We start from the raw sequence: 22,640 nt of genomic DNA, 5'->3' as shown, positions 1-22,640 counted from the left end.
GTGGATGATATAAACACATAACAATAATATATCAACATTGGCATTTCCTATTGAAATAAAGAGCTGCCTTAGGGAAAGATCTGGAGGAGAAAAAAAAAAAGAAACACTACTCAATAGGAAGAAAAATTAGGCAAGTTATTCAAATGACACCTTGTCTTCTAGATGAAAACTGAAGGGAAATGTATTTTCTTGTCAGTGGTTGCAGCAAAGGCATATATTATGCCGTCAGGCTGCTCATGTGATAAAATTACCAGGGGAAGAAAGCACTGACCCTTAAACTGCAAAAGCTGCTCTAGAAAAGTGCCTGGAGACTCATTCTTCTTCTTCACTTGTCAATGACCTTGACTGTGGTTGCAAGTGGACCTAAACACATGCTCAGGATGCATGGGTCCAGGCTGGTTAGATGAAGTGAGTCCCTGTCGCCTGGGGGTACCTACAGGCCAGACAAGCTGCCCAGACATCATGCTTTCTGTGGCACCGCCCAAATTGGACGCACTGGAGACCTCTTTTGGTATCTGCAAACTGCATGTTATTTTTATACTTTTTATTGTGGAAGTGGCATGTTATTGTAGGACGAGCCTTCGCTCACTCCATCCCTCCCCAGTGCCATACAGGAAAGGCCAATTCTCAAAGGCCGCTTTCAGATATAGTTGAGCCTTCCTGCTCCAGGACTTGGAAGCCCTGCCCCAGGAGGGAATGCCTGGGACAGCCAAAGGAACCACTTCCCACTTGCTTTTCTGTGATTCTGCCTGGAATAAGGGTTCCTGCTCTAAAATAAAAATGCCACAGCCTTTTCCCTTCTTTTATCTGGAATAGTCAGGCAACTATCTCTTTCCAAAACCCAGGGTCAGTTCCTTATTCCCGAATAGCAAGATGAAGTAGTGGATGGTGGAGTTGTGGCCTCTCCTCTGTCCATTTTGCCCCTTCACCTCCCACTGCTGCTCTGCCGAGCCTGTGTCCCTGCCACACACGCTGGCCGGCCATAATCTGTATCCGCTTCTACGCAGACAGATGCTCCCTGATGCCCCTGCGAGTACAAGATAGTTCGTGATCCTCCCCCAGCTCTGTTGCAAAATGTGGTCCTAGACCCCACCCCTCCAGCCAGAGGAGACCCTGTAGTCACATCTAGACCAAACCTGCCCTATTCTTTCCCTCCATAGTGTATACATACAAAGATGAGTTTGACTTTGCATAAGTCTCAATATCTTAGGGATCACTTTTCATCTCCTAGTGTATCTTTGCTCTCTCATGAGCCTGTTTCATGCATAAATCTTTCAAAATCTTGTGGGAATCTTTTCAGGCAGACTTTTCTGTCTCCCAGGACAGACAACGGTACACATTTCTTTTTGGTGTGCCACACAACATGTGGAATCTTAGTCCCCTGACCAGGGATCAAACCTGCACCCCCTGCAGAGAAAGGGCAGAGTTTTAACCACTGGACCACCAGGGAAGTCCCGACATTTATTTCTTAAATTGAGGTTCATGTGCCTTTGCTATGGGTTGACCTTGTGTGCCTCTGGACGAGGCCTGGCGGGGCAGGACCAACATCTATCTCATGGTTCTCATTTCTGCCCTTGGTGAGCAAATCTCAAAGGACATCCCCCAGCTTTGGTTTTGAGGTTTTGATGAACAAACCTTCTGCGTGTGCGCGTGCTAAGATCCTTTAGTTGTGTCCAACTCTGTGACACCATGGACTGTAGCCCGCCAGGCTTCTCTGTCCATGGGATTCTCTAGGCAAGAATACTGGAGTGGGGAGCCATGCCCTCCTCCAGGGGACCTTCCCAACCCAGGAATCAAACCTGTGTCGCTTGTCTCCTGCATTGGCAGGCAAGTTCTTTACCACTAGCGCCACCTGGGAAGCCTCCTAAAAAACCTTCTAGCTGCATCCTTTATAAATCAGGCTCCCCTGTTGTCCCCATCCTGGGCTTTGCCTTTCTAGATCGAGGGATCTGATTGTCATCTGTCCCCTTGGGGCTCCCTCCAGAGGTTGCTGGTCTCTGGTGCTTCTGTATGCACAGTGACTGCTTTTTTGGGTGAACAGGCTTGCTCAGGACATTTCAGGATCTGGTGAGCCACATTTCATGAAGGTGGAAACTGGTTTCTCTGCCCTGCTTCTGCCGCCTCTGGGCCACGTACCTCTTCAGATACTTGGCAACGATCCGCAGTGCGTGGACTGCCCAGATGTCGCTGATGGGGTTGCTGCCTTGGTAGGCTGGCCGAGTGATGGGGCTTGAAGGGCAGGGGCTCCGCATGTGATACGGGAGGGCAGTGTAGGACTCCAGGGCGTGGCTAGCAAGGAATAGTCAAAAATACCCAGTTGAAAGCATCCTCTTTTTCCTTCCCTCCATTCAGATCACAAACTGCCTCAGAATGCTTGGTTCTCACTCCCCCGTGGACATGCTTTGTAGGGCTGATAATCACAAGGCCTCTCACTAATCTGTCTCTTGTCCATGACAGTCATCACTTATTATAGAAATTAACACAGTGACAGAGGAGATGGTTGGATGGCATCCTCAGCTCAATGCACACGGGTCTGAGCAAACTCTAGGAGATGGTGAAAGACAGGAAGTCTGGCATGCTGCAGTCCATGGGGTAACAAAGAGTCAGACACAACTGAGTGACTGAACAACAACGCAGTGAAGTTGGCATTAACAGCACTACTGTGTTTTTGACCAGTATGTGTTAAGATTACATATGGTTCCTTTCTAGTACCAATACATCTTTATAATGTTGAATTTTTAAACATTTAAGTTGTGTTAAAAAAAGCACTAACCTGAAAAATGACTTTCTTCTAAAGTATATTTACCATTTTATACCCTGCCTTGATCAGATACCATATTACTCACCCAAGGAGGGTCATAATAGTTACACTAGCCTCCTATAAGAGTGCAGTGCAGTGGGTCAGCTCCCAGGTGTGAATTCTGGCACCAGGCTTTCCCACTGTGGGCCTGGAACTGGGAGGCCCTGGGACCGGGAGAGTCACCATCCTACTTGTGATTCTAAGGATGAGGAGAGCTCATAGTATGTCTTTCTTCACGGTGCTGATGTGAAAATTGACACAGGTAAAAAATTACTTAGCATATTGTACCAGCACTTTGTAAAATTTATCATTCACCATTATTAATGCTTGGCCTGAAAAAACATCTACTTCTTTTTCCTATAGGCCCTAAATTCAGGGTTGGCTATTTTAAAAACAAAGTATCAGAGTTTCCTTCACCTACTGGCCTGCTGTGAATTCTAACTAATCAGGTGCAGAAGATGGGAATAAACATAATCATGCCGATCAGTAACTCATTGGGAGCACAGTATAACGTGAACTGCTATGTGTGTGAGTTACACCTCTCAGTCTTAGACTGGAGAATTTACTCTCATCTACATGTGAGAGGCAGATAACATCTTTTGAAACAAAGTATTAGAACTTCAAAAAGCATTAGTTGGTAGACAAAAGCTATGGGTTTGTGGTTCTAAATAGGAAATGTGGACAAAGCAATAAGGAGGTGTCCATGTGGGGCGGAGGGGTGGTAACAAGCCTGTCAAGGTGCAGAGTTGAATTGAGTATCTGGATTCTGGCCCAAGACTGGATCTGTCTTTCAGGGGTAGATTCACTGAACTGGGCTCACAGAAGTGTTAGTCGCTCAGTTGTATCCAACTCTTTGTGACCCCATGGACTGTAGCCTGCTAGGCTTCTCTGTCCATGGGATTTTCCAGACATGAATACTAGAGTGGTTTGCCACTCCCTTCTCCAGGGGATCTTCCCCACCCAGGGATCGAACCCAGGTCTCCCACATTGCAGGCAGACTCTTGACCACCTGAGCTACCAGGGAAACTGTGTGTAAAACTTGGAAGTCTGATTACTGATTTCCAACAAGAAATAGAACCTCTCTCCATGACTGTCCAGTCCTTTAGGTTCCCCCAGCTAAACTGGGTGTCCACTGTGGTCAGCATGGTAAAGAAAGTCATTTCCTTGGTGGAGAGTATTCCTATTAGCCTCTTTACACTGGAGACAGTATTTTTGCTATGACATATCTGCTCAGTTTTTAATAACCTGTCAGGGCTTACTTTCTCTCTGGAAAGAAATTGCTTCACTTTAAATTCCATATGCCACTAATAAAATGTATTTTGAAAGAAAAAAAAAGAAAATAGAACCTCTGAGGGGGGCAGACATCTGAATCTTCTAGATGGCATCTATTCTCCCTGTTGTCAAAGCTGTGGATGCTAATTTATGATCACAAGGCCCATGGAGCCCTAACCAGGGTCACTGCTCCTAAGGTTGAATATATGGGTGTATCCATCTTCAGTACAGGCCACTGGGCCTCGGGGGCAGACTTCTCCTTGGACCACGTGTGCTCTCCGGTGGTCAGTCCTTGCAAGGGCCGCTGCCATCACTGACTTTTGTTCTGAGCTCACTCCCCTCCCCTCTGATTGACAGCAAAGTCTTTGGGTCTGTGGGTCATTCATTTACATGTGACTGCTTTGGTCTGTTATATTAATATATTTATTATGCAGTTCCCAGCTAGGGAGGGTAATCTCATTTCCCTTATTTCCAAGTTATTAGAGGACAACTCTCCAAAGTACTGACAACATCAACCAGGATGAAGTTGGACACAGTTTTCTCCCGTTTCTTGGCAGGCAGCGTAATGCAGTGAGAAAAGCAGACCATGGACTGGGATAGACCTGGACATGAACCCTAACTTTGCTGCTGCCTGCTCGTGTGAACTTCACTCAGCAGGTATTAACTGAGTACCTATGATGTGACAGCCCCTTTGCTAAGGGAGAGGGATGCAGAAGTCCGTAAGATGGTCCTGTCCTCGCCAAGCTCACAGTGCAGTGAGAGAGACATCATGCAGAGAAGGGCATCTCCAAAGCAAGGCACAGCCCCCCAGTGGGGAGAAGCAAAGCACGGAATTCTTGAGGAGGCGGGGAGCAGTCCGCAAAGGCTCCATCAAGGGCAGGATGCCCCAGTGGAAACGAAGGATGACTTCCCCAAGCAGATAAAGAGCTGAGCACTGGGACAGTCCAGGGCCAAAGAAACTTGGCCTTTAGACAGGAGGTGTGGAAATGCAATGAGACTGATAAGGTGGAGGGGCATGTGTGTGTATGTGCACAGTGGTCATATTGCATTCAGGAAGCTTCTTGAGGCCAGATGGAAGGAATATGGGATGTGAGCAGGAAAACTGATGAGGAGGCTGCTGCACTCGATCCAGGCTTGAGCTGAGGTGGGACCATGAGGCTTGAGAGCAGCAAGCAGATGGGAGAGATTCAAGCAGATGAGAGTGAGCTCTGTGGCTAGGTGTAGGCACAAGACAAGGGATAAACTCATACTATGTCCTGCTGCTCACTAGGGTAAGGAACCCAGGAGGAGGAGCTGTGAGGGGTGAGGGGGTGGTGGTGAGAGAATGGTCAGATTTCATCAACTCGAAGATGCCATCCATTATAAGATGCACCATTTTAAAAAAGTACCACTGAGGAAGAAAACCATACAGCATGCCACAGATATACAGATATGCCCTGATTTCAGAGATGTTAAAATGGAGAAAAAATGTACATGCGCAAATGGATGGTACAGCTGGGGCCAGCTGAAAGTGAAGTGCCCGTGGGTGCCTGTGATGCCACTGGAACAAAGTGCCCAGAACTTGAGCAGAAACATGGATGTGGGAGCCACCAGCACATGGCAGCTAAAGCCAGGAGAATACGGGCTGTGGCTCTGGGCGAGTTGCTAAACGTCTCCAGTCCAGTTTTCTTTTCCGCCTGGCACAGAGCTGTGGGGAAGTGGTGAGGTGTAAGTGCCGACAGTGAGCCTGTCCAGCTCAGGAAGTGGACACTCCTGTCCCTGCTCTCTTCCTCTGGCGGCAGCCCGGGGTCCCTGAGCTGGTACAGCAGAGGCAGTGCTGTGGGCCTGAGGTGCTGCATACCCGTCTCTCTGATCCTGTGGCTGCAGCTGTGGCTGGGCTGGTGCAGCGGCTTTGTGACTCACCCAGGACCTCGCCTCCTTTTTACAGCTTCAGCTTTGTCATCCAGGCAAGAGGATAACGACAGCCAAAGCTGTGGTTGTGGAGCACGATCAGTGAGAGCTTAGCAAGTGCTTTCAGCAGTCAAGTGCTGTGCATTGACCCGAGTCCCCAAAAGTCCCTGCAGGGGGCCTGGGTACCTACCAGAGCACATCGAAGCCACTGTTGGCGACCACCCGCCCAGGCATGTGCAGAGTGTGCAGAGGATCAATCAGGCCCAGTGTGGGTTTGATGGCTCGCGAAGCAATGCCTAAGACAGGGATTTGCAACACAGGCCATAGGTATGGACACAATTTTTTTAAAAATCAAATAACTTTAGGGTAACAAATTATCCTAAAAAAATCAAAATATGAGATAAGATTCATTCTCATTTAGGGAGGCAGCAAGGAGCAGCAGAAAGAGATCTGGAGTCCGAAACCTGGGAATTTCAGGGCAGCTGAAGCTCCCTGCAGTTTACAAAAGCCACTATCCCATCTGGTCCCAGTTCCAGGCTGTAACTATAGTGGAGTATTTACATCATGCAAACACTACAACTCAGGGCTTATGTATTCGTAAAACTCCAGAGAACTGGTTTACCAGCACACTGCTGGTTTGGGTCCTGGCTCTGTGACTTACTGTGTGACACTGGTACATGTCTGTGCCTCTCTGAGTTCTCTCTCTGAGAGCTCTCTGAGTTCTCTGTAAGATCAGACTCTGGTGACACAGGGCCTCCATCCCTCCCAGAGATGTCGTAAGGACCACATTAGATAACATAATAGGGAAGTCTTTTAAAAAAATGTAAGGGAGAATATAAGTGTTGCTTACTATTATTAGTGTCTTTAACAATGTCACAGGATAATATAATTTAATTTAAAAAGAGAAGTTACCATAAATGTGCAGTTCATTGCCAATGTGTTCTGCTACAAAGCCCTGGAAGAAGGATGCTGAGCCATCTCAAGGAGAGGGACATTGCTCCCAGATTAGCTGAGAGTTGGAAAAGATGATAGGATACAGATGACAAAGAAGGTAGAAGGCAGAAGAGTCGGTACTTGGGAATGGGGCTGGAGACATTAACTGGGAAGAAGCATGAGGGAACTTCCTGGAGCAGTGGGAATATCTATATTTTTATTAGGGTGGGGGGTACATATGTGTATATATTTGTCAAAACTCATCAAACCAGATTCTTAAAATTATACATTTTATTATTAAAAAATCACATCTCAAAGAAAATGAGTTAGAATGTAAAAAAGCTAGGGAAGGGAATAACCATTTGTCATTGATATACAGTCACAAAATTGGGCAGAAAAATGGCCCTGGTTCATGGCATTTCAATCTGCTTTTGTTGGTAATTCTCAAAAACGAGATTATTAGACTACTTCTACTCTTATATGTATCTGGGAAAAGAAAGAACATGTGTCTATGTGTGTACTCTTTCCTTAATTCTGTAACTCTTTGACTTTTAAATATTAGGATTAAAGAAAAGGGAGTGGAGTTGAAAGCTAAGAGAACTAAAAAACATTTATAGAGGATGTTCTTACCAGTTTTTACTTTCAAGTGTTCGTAGTCAAAAATGGCAACTCCGGTAGTTTCGCTCCCAGTGCCTGAGGTAGTTGGAACTTGAACAACAAAAAAGTTAATTTTAATAGAGCACCTAAATAAAGGTCAGTGGCGATACTTAATTCAGCCTCAGGAGATAAGGAGCAAAGTCAGAGAGGAAAGCTTTGTTGCTCTTGTTTATTCGCTCGATGTGTGTATCTGTGTTAACATGTATGCATGCTTAATGTGGATGGCTTCCCAGGTGGCGCTAGTGGTAAAGAATCCACCTGCCAATGCAGGAGACCTGGGTTTGATCCCTGGGTTGGGAAGATCCCCTGGAGGAAGACACGGCAACCCATTCCCAACCCATGGCAACCCAAGTATTCTTGCCTGGAGATTCCCAGGGACAGAGGAGCCTAGTGGGCTATGGTCCATAGGGTCACAGAGTCAGACACCACTGAAGCAACTTAGCACACACATGCTTGATGTGTATGACTGTGTCTGCAATAACATGTGAGGAACAGGTCTGATCCCTGTGCTGGCATTAACTTTCTGGCATCTGTGTTTAACGTGTGTGTGTGCTGGCATTAATTACTCATGCATTAATACTCAGTATATATGAGGTACACACCTACATTAACATGCATGTAAACCTAATGCATGTGTACTTGATATGTATGCATGATGCTTGTATCTGTGTCAGCATGCATGTCTGATGTCCGTATGGTGCTAACATGTATGTATGCCCAGCATGTATGTACCACATCCACATTTGTATTACGCACATGTGTGTTTAACGTGTTATGTGATATCTGTTTGTGTATTAACAGGGAAGCACTCTGGGAGTCCCGGGCTCCCCCAGGGCCAGAGTTTAAGCAGCTGCAGCTTGGAATTCAAAAGCAGGCCTCTTGCCATCTCTGGGAAGAAAGCTCATATTTGCCATCTCTAAAAGACATCTTTATTCCCCCTTGGCAGCAAGCACAGTGACACCCTGCCTTTGGTGGGCTCCGTGGTTTTGTAGTTCAGTCAAGTTTCTAAACTTTACTAATCACCCCTCTGTGTGATGCTGACACAGTTTCACCACAGGGTTCCAATCTCCAGACATCAATTATGCTGCGCCCCACTGATCCCTCATTCACGTCAAAGCCGTTCATCTGCCGTCAACCCACTCCTGTCCCAACACAAGGCTCGGTCACAGTGGGGGTGGGGGAGGAGTGGGGAAGATAGAGGACAAGACATTAAGCTGATATTTTCCAGCTAGGGCATTTGAGCTGTAAGGCTTTAAACAGTGATGTGCCGACAGCCATAAAATGGAGGAAAGAAAAGACCAAAAGATACCCAGGTCTGCATGGACCAGACGAGCGAGCCTGATTTGGGTTTGCATGTCTGTGTCCTGTGTAGCCACCGAGCAGATGTCGGCCAGCATGACAATGCTATGCTGGCCACATGTCCTGGGGCAGAAACAAAGCCCCAGGTCAGCTGAGGAGCCATCATGTGGAAGAAAGGGTTGAGTCAACACCAGAAGAATGACAGCAAACATTCCCCTTCAACTCCCCAGTGGCTGCCAAAGCAGGACAAAACAGAAGGGCTCAGAAGACAGACCTGCCCAGAGAAGGGTCTGAGCATCTACAAACACTGACCTTCCTTCTCCTCCACATAGTGACTTCATAACTGAGCCCTGCAGACCCCTACCACTGACCCAACTGCCTCTGTCTGTGCGGTAACGAAGACCAGAATTTTAAACATGAATGAATTTTGAATCTATTTTGATCTCCAAACAAGGTATTGTATTAAAATGAAGAAATCAGAAAACTTTGGAAACATACACCCCCAAATCACTGACTTGTATCTTTCCTAACAGGGCTTCCCAGGTGGCTCAATGGTAAAGAAATCTGCCTGCCAATGCACGAGACGTGAGTTCGATCCCTGGATTGGGAAGATCCCCTGGAGAAGGAAATGACAACCCACTCCAGTATTCTTGCCTGGGAGAATCCCATGGACAGAGGTGTCTGGCAGAGTATGGTACATGGGGTCGCAAAAGAGTCGGACACAATTTAGCAACTAAACACCATGACCAACGTCTTTCCTAAGGCCTTTTGTCAATTGCAAAATAAAACAGACAGTGTTTACCTGCGATCAGAGGTTTCAGCGGCACAGTCACAGGCTTTCCCTTCCCAATGGGGGCATTGACATAGTCTAGGAAGTCAGAGTCAGGGCTGGACGAATACAGATTAGCGGCTTTACAGGTGTCTATGGTGGAACCGCCACCCACGGCCAGGAAGGCATCGAAAGCTCCCTTTTTGGCAAATTCAATGGCTTCCATGAAGCTTGGAGAAGGGAAAATGAATGCCATTATGTCAGGACTTCCAGAAATAAATTGCCATGCCATTAAATAGGGCTTCTCTGATGGCTCAGACAGTAGAGAATGCACCTGCAATGCAGGAGACACGGATTCGATCCCTGGGTCGGGAAGATCCCCTGGGGAAGGAAATAGCAAACCACTCCAGTATTCTTGCCTGGAGAATTCCATGGACAGAGGAGCCTGCAGGGCTATACAGTCAGGTCTGGGGCAAGTTTCAATCAGCACTGATGTGTATTGGCTTCTGCTTAAAGTAAATTTAACAACAATAAAAGAATACCTTGTATCAGTTGGTTCCACTCTCACATGATCATAAACCTTAAAGTTTATGCCATTCTTCACAAGGGAATCCATCGCTGTCTGTACAGGAGGGAGTTGGGAGAGGTTCTTGTCTGTCATCAAACAAACATTTTTAGCACCCATGTTTTGTAGGTCCTACAATAACAAAAATAACTTATAAGTTAAGTTTGATTGCACAAAAAATGTAATAGACACTTCTGACAAAATTAACATTGAGTCCAAAATAAAGGACTCCCATCCAAGGACTAACCAGGCCTGACCCTGCTTAGCTTCTGAGATCAGATGAGATTAAAACAAAGTATCAACAGTTGTTAATATGTGCTTGCTATAATATATATTATATATATAACATTTATAGTAGAAGACTGTAGAAATCTTAAATACTTGCCATGCCCACTTCCTTTGTAACTCCTGCTCCGTATCTAATAGTTGAAACAGCCATCTGAGGAAAAATAAAAGATTTAGGTGACAGGTGTTTGGAGAGTTGGTTATTTCACTTCTAAAACCCTGAAGCCGTTCTTCATTGTCTAGATAATAAAGTATATACGCCCCAGCATGGCCTTCTAAGTCACCCCAACTGGCCTTACACACATCACACTTCTTTAAGCAAACATTCCTTCCAGTCACACTAGAATTATGTATATTTTCCCAAACACTTCATAATCCTCATTTGTTTCCTCAGCTTGACATGCCTGCCTCTTCTTGCCTCCACACCTAAATGAGTTCTTCAGTATTTTAGTTTCCAGTGTTAATGTTGTTGTCTTTGTGTAGTTTTCATGCCTTCGTTCACTCATCCAACCATTCATCTATCCAACCCCCATTGCATGCATGTATCCATCCCTCCATCCATCCATCCTTTCATCCAACCAACACTGCTGAGTGTCTGCTATGTTCCAGGCATGTGCTAGGCTCTGGTAGTACAACCGTGAAGACAAACATGGCTTCATAGTTTACAGCCGAGAGAAGAGCTTTTATACTGATGGAGGATGGGTTACTTTTGGCGTGAAGTCATGTTTTGTTTGATCCATGTTATGTTTAGATTTCTTTTATTTCTTTTTGGTTTGGATAGTAACTCTTATTATCCAATTAAAGGAAAAAACCAAAACAAAACAATGTGACCATCTGGATTCCTATCTCTCTTGAATAATCAGGCAGCGTGTATGCACGCTAAGGCGCTTCAGTCATGTTCGACTCTTTGCAACCCCATAGACTGTACTGCACCAGGCTCCTCTGACCATGGGATTCTCTAGGCGAGAATACTGGAGTGGGTTGACATGCCTGCCTCCAGAGGATCTTCCCAACCCAGGGATCAAACCTACGTCTTTTATGTCGCCTGCACCGTCAAGTGGGTTCTTTACCACTAGCACCACCTGGGAAGACCTCAATCAGGCAGTACCGGCTGCATTCCAGCGGGGCTAAGGGCAGACTGGACCCTTTAGACGGGCCAGTGCTCTCAGCCAACTCAGCCCCATCCTCCCAGTCTGTGCCTGGAATGATTAACTGTCAGGCCTCTGGTCACATTTTAATTTATGATCCCTGAACTAGAAGGAGACAGAGATTTAACATATAATTATGTAATCAGTGTGATAAAAAATTCATCACAATTAATTGTTCCTTTATTCCTGCTTCAAAGATTACTTGAACCTCTTTTGGGGTTGTTATAATTATAAAACTAAAGAAGATTTATCATACAACATATAAGATGGAGTTTGTAGAACTGGGAATCTGTCCTGTTTTAATGGCTGTATGGAAGACAGCATTCTACACATTAGTCATGTTACCAGAAGATTTATATTCCATTATCCTGACAAAATAACTTTCCTAAATAGGTGCTGATCAAACAGTAAGGTTAGGGAACATCAATTAATAACAGACTTCAAATGAGGTAGTAATGCATTAGGGAGATACTCTGGTTGTACATTTTCAGGTCATTCATAAAAGAATGAATGAATGGGGACTTCCCTGGTGGTCCAGTGTCTAAGACTCTGCTCTCCCAATGCAGTGGGCCGGGGTTCAATCCCTGGTCAGGAAACTAGATCCCATATGTCAAAACTAAGAGTTTGCATGCTACAACTAAAAAATAGATCCCACTTGCTGCAATAAAGATCCTGCACGTGCAATGAAGATCTGGCAGCCAAATATTATACATACAGAAATAAATATTAAAAAAAAAAGAATGAATAATTAAATCTACCTCGAAGGCATAATCTGTTGTTTTCCCAGAAGGTGAAAGTCCAGGAGCTAGAAGTAGAAAAGTTAGCATCAGAGTAGGCCTCAGAAACAGAGCAAAGATGTTATTTGATAGTAAGTTGGGATAGTAAGTTATTGTTATTTGATAGTAAGTTGGGATTTCAGCAGTGAATGTAAATATTTCCTTTGAAGCCTTACTTAAAATACATTTCTCAGTTTCATTGTTGCCTATTCAATTCAAATTAAACTCTGCATTTTAAGAGAATGTAATGCTAACTTGATGCAGACTGTGAAAATAAAGTTATTTAAAATCATTTCTCCATTGAAATTAAAATATACTTTTGAAAACATAATGAGTAAAAATCTGCTAGAAAAAATCCTCTGGACTCAATGGAGTTTGATTATTATTAGAGAACAACTATTAGTAAATTCATTCATTAGAGTCCTGCTTACACTTCTTTAATAACTGCGACTATTTAAATAAAACTTCTCTCTATGCAGGGTACTTATCACACTAAGATATTTTTCAAGCTTATGCCTATGAACTATTGAGTTTTCTCTGGGAAATTTAATAAAAATTTTTATAAATGGATATTTCTTTGCAAGGTGCCAGGTTTAGTTGTGGTGAAAAAAATTTTTTTTTGTCTTATTGGGACAACAAGAAGTCTCTACTTAGTGGATTTCATCTTTGTTTTCATCTACTTGTTGTTATCAGTCTTGACCAGTCATAAGATTGAAAAAAAGTCTACATAACAATTTTCACTACCATTTTTTTTTACAAGACAAAGAAAAGAGACCACAACTGGATAACAATCTACCTTTGTTAGAGGGCAAGGGTATCCTTAATCATATTTCAAATTTCTTTTGATACTGACAGGCTTTAAAGAAATTGTCTATTACTCTGGTAACTAAAATTTAGGAAAAGACATAAATTGGATCTTAGAAAACACTGAGATTATCTTTCTCTAAATTACTAATTTTATTGCCCCCAAATAGAAAACATTAGTGATTTGTTGTTGAAAATAAGTTAACAATTGCAGAAAAGCAGCTGAAGACAAAATCCTGTATGTGTCCATGAGGACTGAAAAGGCATGGCATGCTTCTGCGTGGTGGATGGCTGTTAAAGACTGGGGTGGTCCTTTGGCTGGTCCTAAAGAATGAGTCACTCTCATGGCAAGAAATAGGCCTTGGTTAGTTACTCTATCTGTTCTACTTCCAACCAGCTTCTTGGTGAGTTTCTGCGTAGGCTCCTGTATGTGCAGACCCCTCCTTTTCATCCCTTACCACTGTTAGGATGTGATATTTTCTCCTAAGAGGTGAAATCAGTTTTAGATGATTTAGATGATCAGATGTGACATTCTCGGGACCTGCTGAACTTACAGTGAGCTCCTGCTGCTCACTGTGGACAACGGATTTGGTAAGGATTAAGATGTCTGTAGGAACAGAAAACTTTTGTCATTTTTAATTATTAAGAAATAGAGTGTTATTTTAAACATCAATACAAACTTTTTTCCTTCTGGGAACCATACTGTTCTTGAGACTCTTTTTTGGAATGTATGAGAACCTTTCAAAGATTTCATCTTGATTAATTCTGTTTGATGAATTCAGACCATCCTAAAATCCTATTTGCGTTACCATTTTTAGCTTTGGCAAATAATTCTATTTCAAAAAGAAAGGCACTATAAATAGCATTAAATGTATATTTGAGCCAAACACATAATGAGTAGCATACATTCAGCTGACATAGTTAGAACTGTTGTTGTTTAGTTGCTCAATCATGTCCAGCTCTTTTGTGACCCCATGGACTGTTGCCCACCAGGCTCCTCTGTCTGTGGGATTCTTCAGGCAAGAATACTGGAGTGGGTTGCCGATCCTTCTCCAGATAATTAGAACTACATGTTACCACTTTCAAGTGCAAAGCATCTCCATCAATCTTCCTCTCACACGCTTTGACTTTGTCCAAATGCATTGCCAAATGTGGAAACTGAAATTGTGGCTAAACGCAAAATGTGTTATTACCTTGGGAATAAGTATGAGAATGACTTGGGCACTGGCATCTAGGGAATCAGAAAAAGAAAAAAATAAAGTGAAACCAGAAAATCTGAACCTAGGAAGTTTTAAAGTAACACACATTGCATTCTAGTTTTAAGATGCTCTCAAAGTAGCGGCTATTGACAAACACTACACAATAGAAAGCCAGAAATCACCATTGATATAAAGCCAACTTGGAGTCTTTCCAGCGTTGTAGGATCATTCTTCCACGAATTATTCAAGCAGCAGTTAATGCCCATGGGGAACTGAGATGAGTGCTCCTGGGCTACAATAAAGTTTAAGATGAGGTCTCACCTCTTACTAGGTTAGGAGCTTTGGCCAAATTGACCCAGTGTTAACTACTCGCACCTCAGACCCCAACTCTCTCCTCCAGAACTTTCCTTGTATATTCCTATTATCTTCAGGGTGTTTGGTTCGTCTTCAAACAGGCTCTGGGCTGCTTCCTCTGGCAGCCCTTTGTGGCCTGCAGGCCCCCTCTGGTCTCCACGTGGGGCCTCCAGCCCTTCTGGCTCAGGGATTTCAAGTTGCCTCCCCAGCCCCGCCCTCCGTGTCCCCCTAAACTGAGATCACACCTGTCACCTTCTTCTCCCCAATCCTTCACCTCATTCTGCTCCTCCACAGATATCCCACGTCCTCCTCTTTCTAGAGCTTCCCTCCCTTAGCTTCCACGTCCTGGTCGCCTCCTAGTCCTTGGTCAGTCCCTTCTCTGGCTTCCTGTTCTGTTGACCGCCATCCAATTGAGCCTCGCAAAAGGGTTTGTGTTTCTATTGCCCAGGGGACCCTGTCCTGGTGGGTCCCGCAGGTAAGCGCGCTGCAGACCCCCCAGCCCCCAGCCCCACCCCCAACCCCCGCCTGCAAACTTGGACTGAAAACACCTGAGAGGGGAGAGGGGAGAAGGGAAAGGGGAGAAGGGAAAGGGGAAGGAAGGAAAAGCGTGAAACTCAATGATGGTCAAGATCTCAAAAACTGAATTAAATGAACTCGGGCGTGGGCGGGTGTGAGTCGCCAGCGTGAGTCGAGGTTGCCATCTGGTGGGCGCGGTGGAAAGCTCCACGTGTAAGGGTTTCTCCTGGAGCATCCCAGAGGGCCTGAGCCATCTGCAGGCTCCCGCGGGGAAAACCGAATAATGCACGGTCCCAGCGTTGTCCTTCACTTGGCATTACCTTCTAGGTCCTTCTCTGCTTTATGCCCCTCCAGGACAAGAAAAGGGACTCAAAGGCAAGGAAAGCTCGACACTGTGGGAGGACACTCCGCTTCTCTTTTTGTTATATAACTTCCAAGCTCTCAGTAAGTCAATCAGTCAGTTCAGTCGCTCAGTCGTGTCCGACTCTGCGTCCAAGCTCTCAGGCTACCTCAGTTCATCATTTCTACTCCTCAGTTGTGGTCTGAATCCCACCACCTCTTGCCTTCTTTCGACCTCCACCTGTCCCCTATGTCCCAGCCTTCCCCTTATTTGATCCTTGTCATCATAGTTAAGAGTTTCATGCTTAAAACTCTCACCCTCCTCTCCCCTCTGGCTTGCTCATCCTCTGGTTTCTCTCTTACTCACCCACATCCTACTGACTCCATTTCCTTGGCCTCCTGAACTCTGCAAAGTTACAGCCAGGCTCTCACCTACACACCTTCTGGGATTGGCACAATTATCCTGATTTCCTTCCTGGTATCACTGATAAACTGGCCACATCTTAGCAAAGGCCAACCTCTCCCCTGCACACTAAATCTCAGCTCTGCTCAGCTTCTCAAAACATCACTACCAACAGTTCTTCCTTTGCTCTCCTGCATCATCAACCCCCTCATCCCCAGCCACCCCTCCCCCTCCCCCCACCGCAACCCAGTTTGGGATTGACATGTACACGCTGCTGTATTTAAAAAGGATAACCAACAAGGACCTAATGTATAGCAAGTACATAGAACTCTGCTCAATGCTATGTGGCAACCTGGACGGAAGGGGAGCTTGGGGGAGAATGTAAATGTGTATATGTGTGGCTGAGTCCCTTTGCGGTTCACCTCGGTCTTCACATCCCTCCCTCTCTCCTGCACCCTCTGTCCTCTGCGTCCTGCACAGGCCCGTTTCACTCCTGTGCACGTGCTCAGTGGCTAAGTCATGTCACCGTGACTCCATGGACTGGTCCCTGGGATTTTCCAAGCCAAAACACTGAAGCAGGTTGCCATTTCCTTCTCCAGGGGATCTTCCCCACCCAGGGATCAAACCCGCCTCTCTTGTGTCAGCATTGGCAGAGGTTTCTTTACCACTGTGCCACCTGGGAAGCCCCAAAATAAGGACATTGCATTGGCCAGGAATCAGAACCCAGACCTCCCACGTGGCAGGCAAGAATGCTACCACTGAACCAACGCCTAACTTCACTGCTATCCCCTCATGCAATTCTCTGCTAACTTTAAACTGATCCAAAGCCTTTCGTCCTTGTATCCCCAGCATCTAGAATAGTTTCTGGTGCATTACCATACACCCAGTATACATGTGCTGATTGGATACAGGCATTTGTCTTGGTCACTGTGCCAAGCTGTCCGCTGTCTGCCTCGACTGCGACCTGGAGCTCTCCTCTCTCGACCTTAGTTCCCTTAACGGTAGATCAGGCGAAGTACAAGCGGCTGCGTTTGGCTGCTTGGCTACTTAGCACACTGGCAGCGGAGTCCAGGCCGCCGTGCTCTGCGGTACCGCGTCCCGGAAAGTGATCGGAGGAAAAACACGCGGGCCCGGGTGGGTCGCTCCCCAGGGGCTGCGTGGGCTCGGCCGCACCCTCGGGTCCCCTGCCTGCCCGCCCGTCCGGCCGGCCCGCACTCACGCTGCGCGTTGCAGAAGCCTCAGCAAGTGCACTACCCGGGCACGAGCGGCGGCCATGGCTGAGCCGAGTCTTCCTCCCGGCGACGCCCCCTCCGCCGCCGGCCAATCCCGGCCTCCGCTTCTCCTCCGCCCACCCCGCCGCGCAGCTCACCGTCTCCGCGCGGTCCCCCGCCCCAGCCACAGCGCTTGGCGGCGGAACATTTTCCCACTAGTTGAAGCTACGGCGGTTGCTCCAGCTGCAAAGTCTCATCGTCCACCTTTGAAACTGCCATACAGGTAACTGCTCCGGAGGGTTTTGGCCTGCTCTCCTGTCTCTAGATAAAACGCTCTATTTCACAAGGCAAGGACATGGGGGACGGAGAAACAAGGACAACCACCCCCCCTCCTCCCAAGCCCCAAATCCTTTAAATTGCTATTTTGCCTTCTTATTTTCAGAATAAACTAACACAACTGCATTTAAATTTAACGGTAAATAAGAACCTTGCAAAAAATCCGTTTTTTTTTTTTTTTTGAACAAGACTAGTTTTGTGTGCAACTGCTAGATCAAGTCACAAAACAAAAGCCAGAAAAATTCCCAAACAAAACAAAGAACAAAAAAATCCCAGACAGTTGAGAAGAATTTAAAAGGTGTTAAATGCTCTATTAACGGTTTGGCTTTGGAAGAAGCTGTTCAGGATACCATTATGTTTTCTTTTTGTAATCAATGGTTAAAACTTGCCATGGTTACATGAGAAGGGAGAGCTTATAGCACCAAGTCCTCCAGGCCCCAGTGGAAACGATGATCAATGATGGCACAGTTCAACTTTGTCAGAAGGTATGAGACAGTAAGTTGAAAATCTGTGTTTTTAGTAACCTATTATGAAATCGGAATTAATCTCGTCTTCATAGCAATTTCTAGAAGTAACTTATAAAAAGTGGACAACAATGGAAAGATGAGACAAACTCTCAATTATCCTATCAGGTGTCAGACCAAAAAGCAAGAGTAGGGTGGCTCACCAGAGCTATAATAGCAGAAAAGCCCCCCATTCTAGATCTGTATACTGTAAATCCTTTTCAGGAGGTATTTAGTTTTACAAAGATGAGTTACTCAAATCTGTTAGGGAAGGACACCCAGGATAACTGTAAATGTTTCACCTCCTAATTAGATCAGCTCAGGTCAATTTGACAAATCAGTCAAAAGATAGTAGTAATATTGCAAGTAAGGATTTTGTAGGTTTCTTTCTCTTTTCCCCAAACAGATCCCACCTGAAGCTTTAAAAAAAAATCTGCGATATAAATACTGATAAAGATTTAAGTATAAAATTAGGATTAGGACTTCCCTGGTGGTCCAGTGATCAGGACTCCACACTCCCAATACAGGGGGCCTGGGTTCGATCCCTAGTCTGGGAACTAGATCCCACATCCTGCAACTAAGACACAGCACAGCCAAATAAATAAACATTAATTGAGGATTATTACCATTATTTAGTGAAGCCCAAATTTATCATTTACAGCAAATTAATGTTTTCAGTGTTGAAAAGCATCAAATTTTGTTCGTGAAAGAGACATACTTTCAGTATTATATCTGACACCAAAAGCAGGATGAGTTTTTCTAATAAAGTGGCCTTGCTGAAATCATAATTTAGCTGCTACGTTTTCTAGAAAGCAAATGAAAATAATCTGTACCAGGTATCCAGGTTATTGGCTTTACTTAAGATTTGTACCAATAGCCAAAAAGTTAGAAGCAACATTAGACACAGACACATTTTTAATATAAAACCTTTACAACAGTCTTGAAGATATAACCTTTTTGTTCCCACCTGCTTTGATAAATACACAAACTTGTCATCAAAATAATGCAGAAACCAGCTATTAAGTCTCTCCCTTAAACCCCATCCAAGGTTTAGAAAGAAAAAAAAGTCTGTTTAAAACTCATTCCTAGTTTTCACAGATTCTTTCCCTAAATCAGATATCCTTAAATACAACCTTTAATCTCCAGCCAGAGTTTTGGTTGTGGGAAATACATTAATTTGTCCAGTCCAATATTTACATATCATCTTCAGAGGAGGGCAGACCTGGCCCTTTAACTTCAAGCTCAATGAAGGCAGTGGCCAAATCTTGTGCATCTGGGTACTGTATCTAGAGCTTAGCATTAAGTACAGTTCTTGGTTTAGGAGAAGGTCCAAGGATGAAATTTACTTCCTCCTCTTTCCTCCTTGGTGTTGCCCCCCTTTTCTCTTGCCACTCAGGCCGGGAGGCCCGGAATTCATCTTGCCTCCCACACCCCCTCTCCTCTTCCCTCCGTGGCTGGGCGTGCCCCCTTTCCCCTTACCCCCAGGACCCTGTCGGCCCCCCTTTCTCTTGCCCTTCTGACTCATTTTCCTCCGCTTAGCCGCCTCCTCCTGGTCCTCCTCTCTCATCTGCTTATTGGTGGCCCTCGTAATGTCCAACTGAGGCTTTTTGCTGTTCATCACTCGCAGCATCTCCAACTGGCTCTTTCTCTCGGCCGCAAAGTCCCCGAAAAGAGGCTGAAACTTCCTCTTCTTGCCGGAGCCCCTGGGCGCCTTCTCCTTGGGCAGGCGCTCCTGGAAGCGCCCCACAGAGGCAGTGGAGACCTTGGCCACCTGCATGGCGCGGCCCAGCTCCTCCTTACTCTGGTGTCCGGTAGGGTGCATGCCGGCCGCGCTGGGCAGCTGCATTTTGTGCGCGCGGGCCAGGTTACGCAGCCGGTTCAGCTCGTTCTTGGCCACCCGTTCCTTCTTAGCCTGAATCCGCTTGGCGAACTGGTCCTCCATGGGGTCGGCACTGCCCGGCACCTCGATCAGCCACTCCTTGGTGTCGTCGCGGGCGCGCTGGTAGCCCCAGCGGCGGCGCCACTGGCCGCTCACCTCGTCCCACGCCAAATTGGTCTTCTTCTTGGGACGGATACCCTTGAGGCGCGCAAACTGCTGCCAGCGAGTAAGCGGCCGCGGCCGGGGCACCGGCTTCTCGCGCGGCAGACGAGTGCTGGGTTCCGGCAGCCGTGCCACCAGCGCCTCCTCCACGCGCTCGGTAGGCAGCTGCCACAGCTGGTTGATGAGCAGCTGCGTGTTGTCCCGCGCCAGGGCCTTCAGCTCGGCCTCCCGTGTGGGTCCCGCGTGCCGCAGCCCGGTCGGGGGGTTCCGGTCAGAGGCCAGCAAATTACCCAGGTCGAACTCCAGCTCCAATTCCTTGTGCACCGTGATGCGCTGCAGCTTCTCTGCCTCGTCCCGCTCCGCCTTTGCCAGCAGCTCCTCCACGCTCTGGCCCTCCATGGCTCCGAATCCGCTCGCTGCCTCTGGGAGACGGTTCCAGTCACTTCTACTCCACAGGAGTTAAAACCGCGGCACCACAGACACGTGCGGCCTCCCGGACGCTCGACCCGGAAGAGAAAGTTCCGTTTCCGGGGCACCCGGAAGGGGCTCATGGAGTGGGCTACCCGAGGAATGGCCGGCAGAGGGCAGTGTTGGAGAACAGATGAGATTAGAGGCGGCCCTTGGGGTGGAGCCGGAGGTAGGCGGAGCCGAGTCTGCGAATTCCGAGGCCTGATTGGGACCTTGGCTAGGATGAAGCTGCCGGAGGGAGTGGTCCTGTTCGAGTGGGGCAAGTTTGGGGGCCGCGGACTAAGGGGGCCCCGGAGCGACGGTGTTATTTAGTGCGTGTAGAAAGTCAGTTCTCAAGATGTTTAGCCAGTCATTCTCACCAGAGCCCTGACACCTGTTCATGGTGTGCCCCCGGGTGTGGGCACTTCACCCGGGGATGTACAGAAAGCTAAGTGGAAACGGAGACTTGGGTTTATTTTGGGAGCGAGCGGGCCTGGCGGTTAGACTGCCCTGAAGGTGGCGTGGCTGTGCCCCCATCCCGCCGACCTCAAGTCTGGTCCCCGGAGCCAGGGGCCACCTCCTCTCCTGGCTGATGGCAGAAGAGCGCGGGGCTCTGCTGTGAGACCGCCTGGGTTCCGACCTTGACCGCTCTGTGTTTGACCTTCGGCTGTGTAACTTGTTTGCGCCTGTTTTTAAACCTGTAAGATGGGATTGCAAATATTACCTCCCAGGTCTGCTGTGAAGATAAATGAGTTAATATGCTCCCAAGGGAGCTTACACTGGGGTTTTGAGCATATGAGTGCTCAATAAATGTGAGCTAAAGACCAATTATTATTTAATCCTCATCATGGCTCTGGGAACTCTGCTGAAAAGGCAGTCTTATACAGTGATTAAACACTAGGTTCTTGAATCAAGCTACCTAAAATAAGATCTGGGTTTCTTGTACCCACATTGGTCAGGTTGTTTAACTTAAGTCCTGTTCATAAGTTGATGAATATGAAGCATTAGTTCCTGGTACAGTGTAAACATTCAATAAGTGTTGGCTATTGTTATTCACTATATTCCACTGATGACCGAAGCAGGCCCAGAGAAGTAAAATGACTTGTCTAAGGTTATACAGCCAGGAAGTGTGGGAGCAGGAGGGATCTAAACTCTGGCTCTAAGACTGCATACATATTCTCTGCAATGTCTTCCAGACTCTTGATACTCGAAAAGTGTGTTCTCTTGACCAGCAGTACAGCATCATCTGGGAGCTTGTTAGAAATGCAGAATCTCTGGCTTTAGCCCAGATGTTGTGACTCAGAACCTTCATTTTAACAAAATATCTTAGTGATGAATGGAAATGAAAAGAGTTAGTTACTCAGTGGTCTCCACCTCTTTGCTACTCCATGGACCTCTGTCCATGGGATTCTCCAGGCCAGAATACTGGAGTGGGTTGCCATGCCCTTCTCCAGGTGATCTTCCCAACCCGGGGATCGAACCAGGGTCTGGGTTCGCACAGCAGGCAGCTTCTTTACCATCTGAGCCTCCGAGGAAGCCATGAAAGTGAAAGTGTTAGTCACTCTGTTGAAACCAGTTCTTTGAGACCCCATGGACTGTAGCCCGCCAGGCTTCTCTGTTCATAGAATTCTCCAGGGAAGAATACTGGAGTGGGTCGCCATTTCCTTCTCCAGGGGAACTTCTCGACCTAGGGATTGAACCCAGGTGCCCTGTATTACAGGCACCTTCTTTACCATCTGAGCCACCAGGGAAGCCGTAGGTGTAGTCAGCTGTGGGAGGCACTGCTGACTGTGTGGTTGACAGGCTTTGTTTTCCTTTAATGGGAAGTTGGGAGTAGGTTAGGTTGGGCAGATCCCCTGGAGAAGGGAAAGGCTACCCACTCCAGTATTCTGGCTTAAAAAATTCCATGGACTGTATAGTCCATGGGGTTGCAAAGAGTTGGACAGGACTGAGTGACTTTCACTTCACTGAGAGTAGTGAAGAAGGGGTTAGCTGAAGAATTAACCCATAGAAATGGACATTATAGCCATTAGGAAATAGACTCGAGTGTCTGCTAAAGAGGGCTTTAGACACACACCTGTCACACTTGCTCC

The 22,640-nt window shown here is 46.4% G+C and overlaps 2 protein-coding genes across 2 annotated transcripts in view; both read right to left on the bottom strand.

The window, feature by feature from the left end:
- The window catches only part of ADHFE1 (alcohol dehydrogenase iron containing 1), a 32,476-nt gene extending 15,147 nt beyond the window's left edge, over positions 1-17,329 (bottom strand). The window contains exons 1-9 of the mRNA XM_043483989.1: positions 17,229-17,329; positions 14,392-14,429; positions 12,377-12,423; positions 10,571-10,624; positions 10,163-10,317; positions 9,654-9,850; positions 7,526-7,603; positions 6,153-6,258; positions 2,137-2,289 (exon numbers count right to left, since the gene is read on the bottom strand). Coding sequence (XP_043339924.1) covers positions 2,137-2,289; positions 6,153-6,258; positions 7,526-7,603; positions 9,654-9,850; positions 10,163-10,317; positions 10,571-10,624; positions 12,377-12,423; positions 14,392-14,429; positions 17,229-17,284 — 884 coding nt within the window. The 5' untranslated portion in view covers positions 17,285-17,329. The remainder of the gene's footprint in view (positions 1-2,136; positions 2,290-6,152; positions 6,259-7,525; positions 7,604-9,653; positions 9,851-10,162; positions 10,318-10,570; positions 10,625-12,376; positions 12,424-14,391; positions 14,430-17,228) is intronic.
- Positions 17,330-18,898: 1,569 nt separating this feature from the next.
- On the bottom strand, positions 18,899-20,601 carry RRS1 (ribosome biogenesis regulator 1 homolog). Its single transcript, XM_043484020.1, has one exon. It carries the CDS (start codon positions 20,497-20,499, stop codon positions 19,402-19,404), a length of 1,098 nt encoding a protein of 365 aa, XP_043339955.1. The 5' UTR covers positions 20,500-20,601; the 3' UTR covers positions 18,899-19,401.
- Between the last annotated feature and the right edge of the window lie 2,039 nt (positions 20,602-22,640).

This window comes from Cervus canadensis, chromosome 12 (genome assembly GCF_019320065.1).
Source record: "Cervus canadensis isolate Bull #8, Minnesota chromosome 12, ASM1932006v1, whole genome shotgun sequence".
In the NCBI taxonomy this organism is placed as follows: domain Eukaryota; kingdom Metazoa; phylum Chordata; class Mammalia; order Artiodactyla; family Cervidae; genus Cervus; species Cervus canadensis.
This window is presented reverse-complemented; position numbering and strand designations above follow the sequence as displayed.

What these genes read in the sequence shown, in the direction of transcription:
- RRS1 (XM_043484020.1), bottom strand. Translation starts at nt 20,499, where the DNA reads ATGGAGGGCCAGAGCGTGGAGGAGCTGCTGGCAAAGGCGGAGCGGGAC.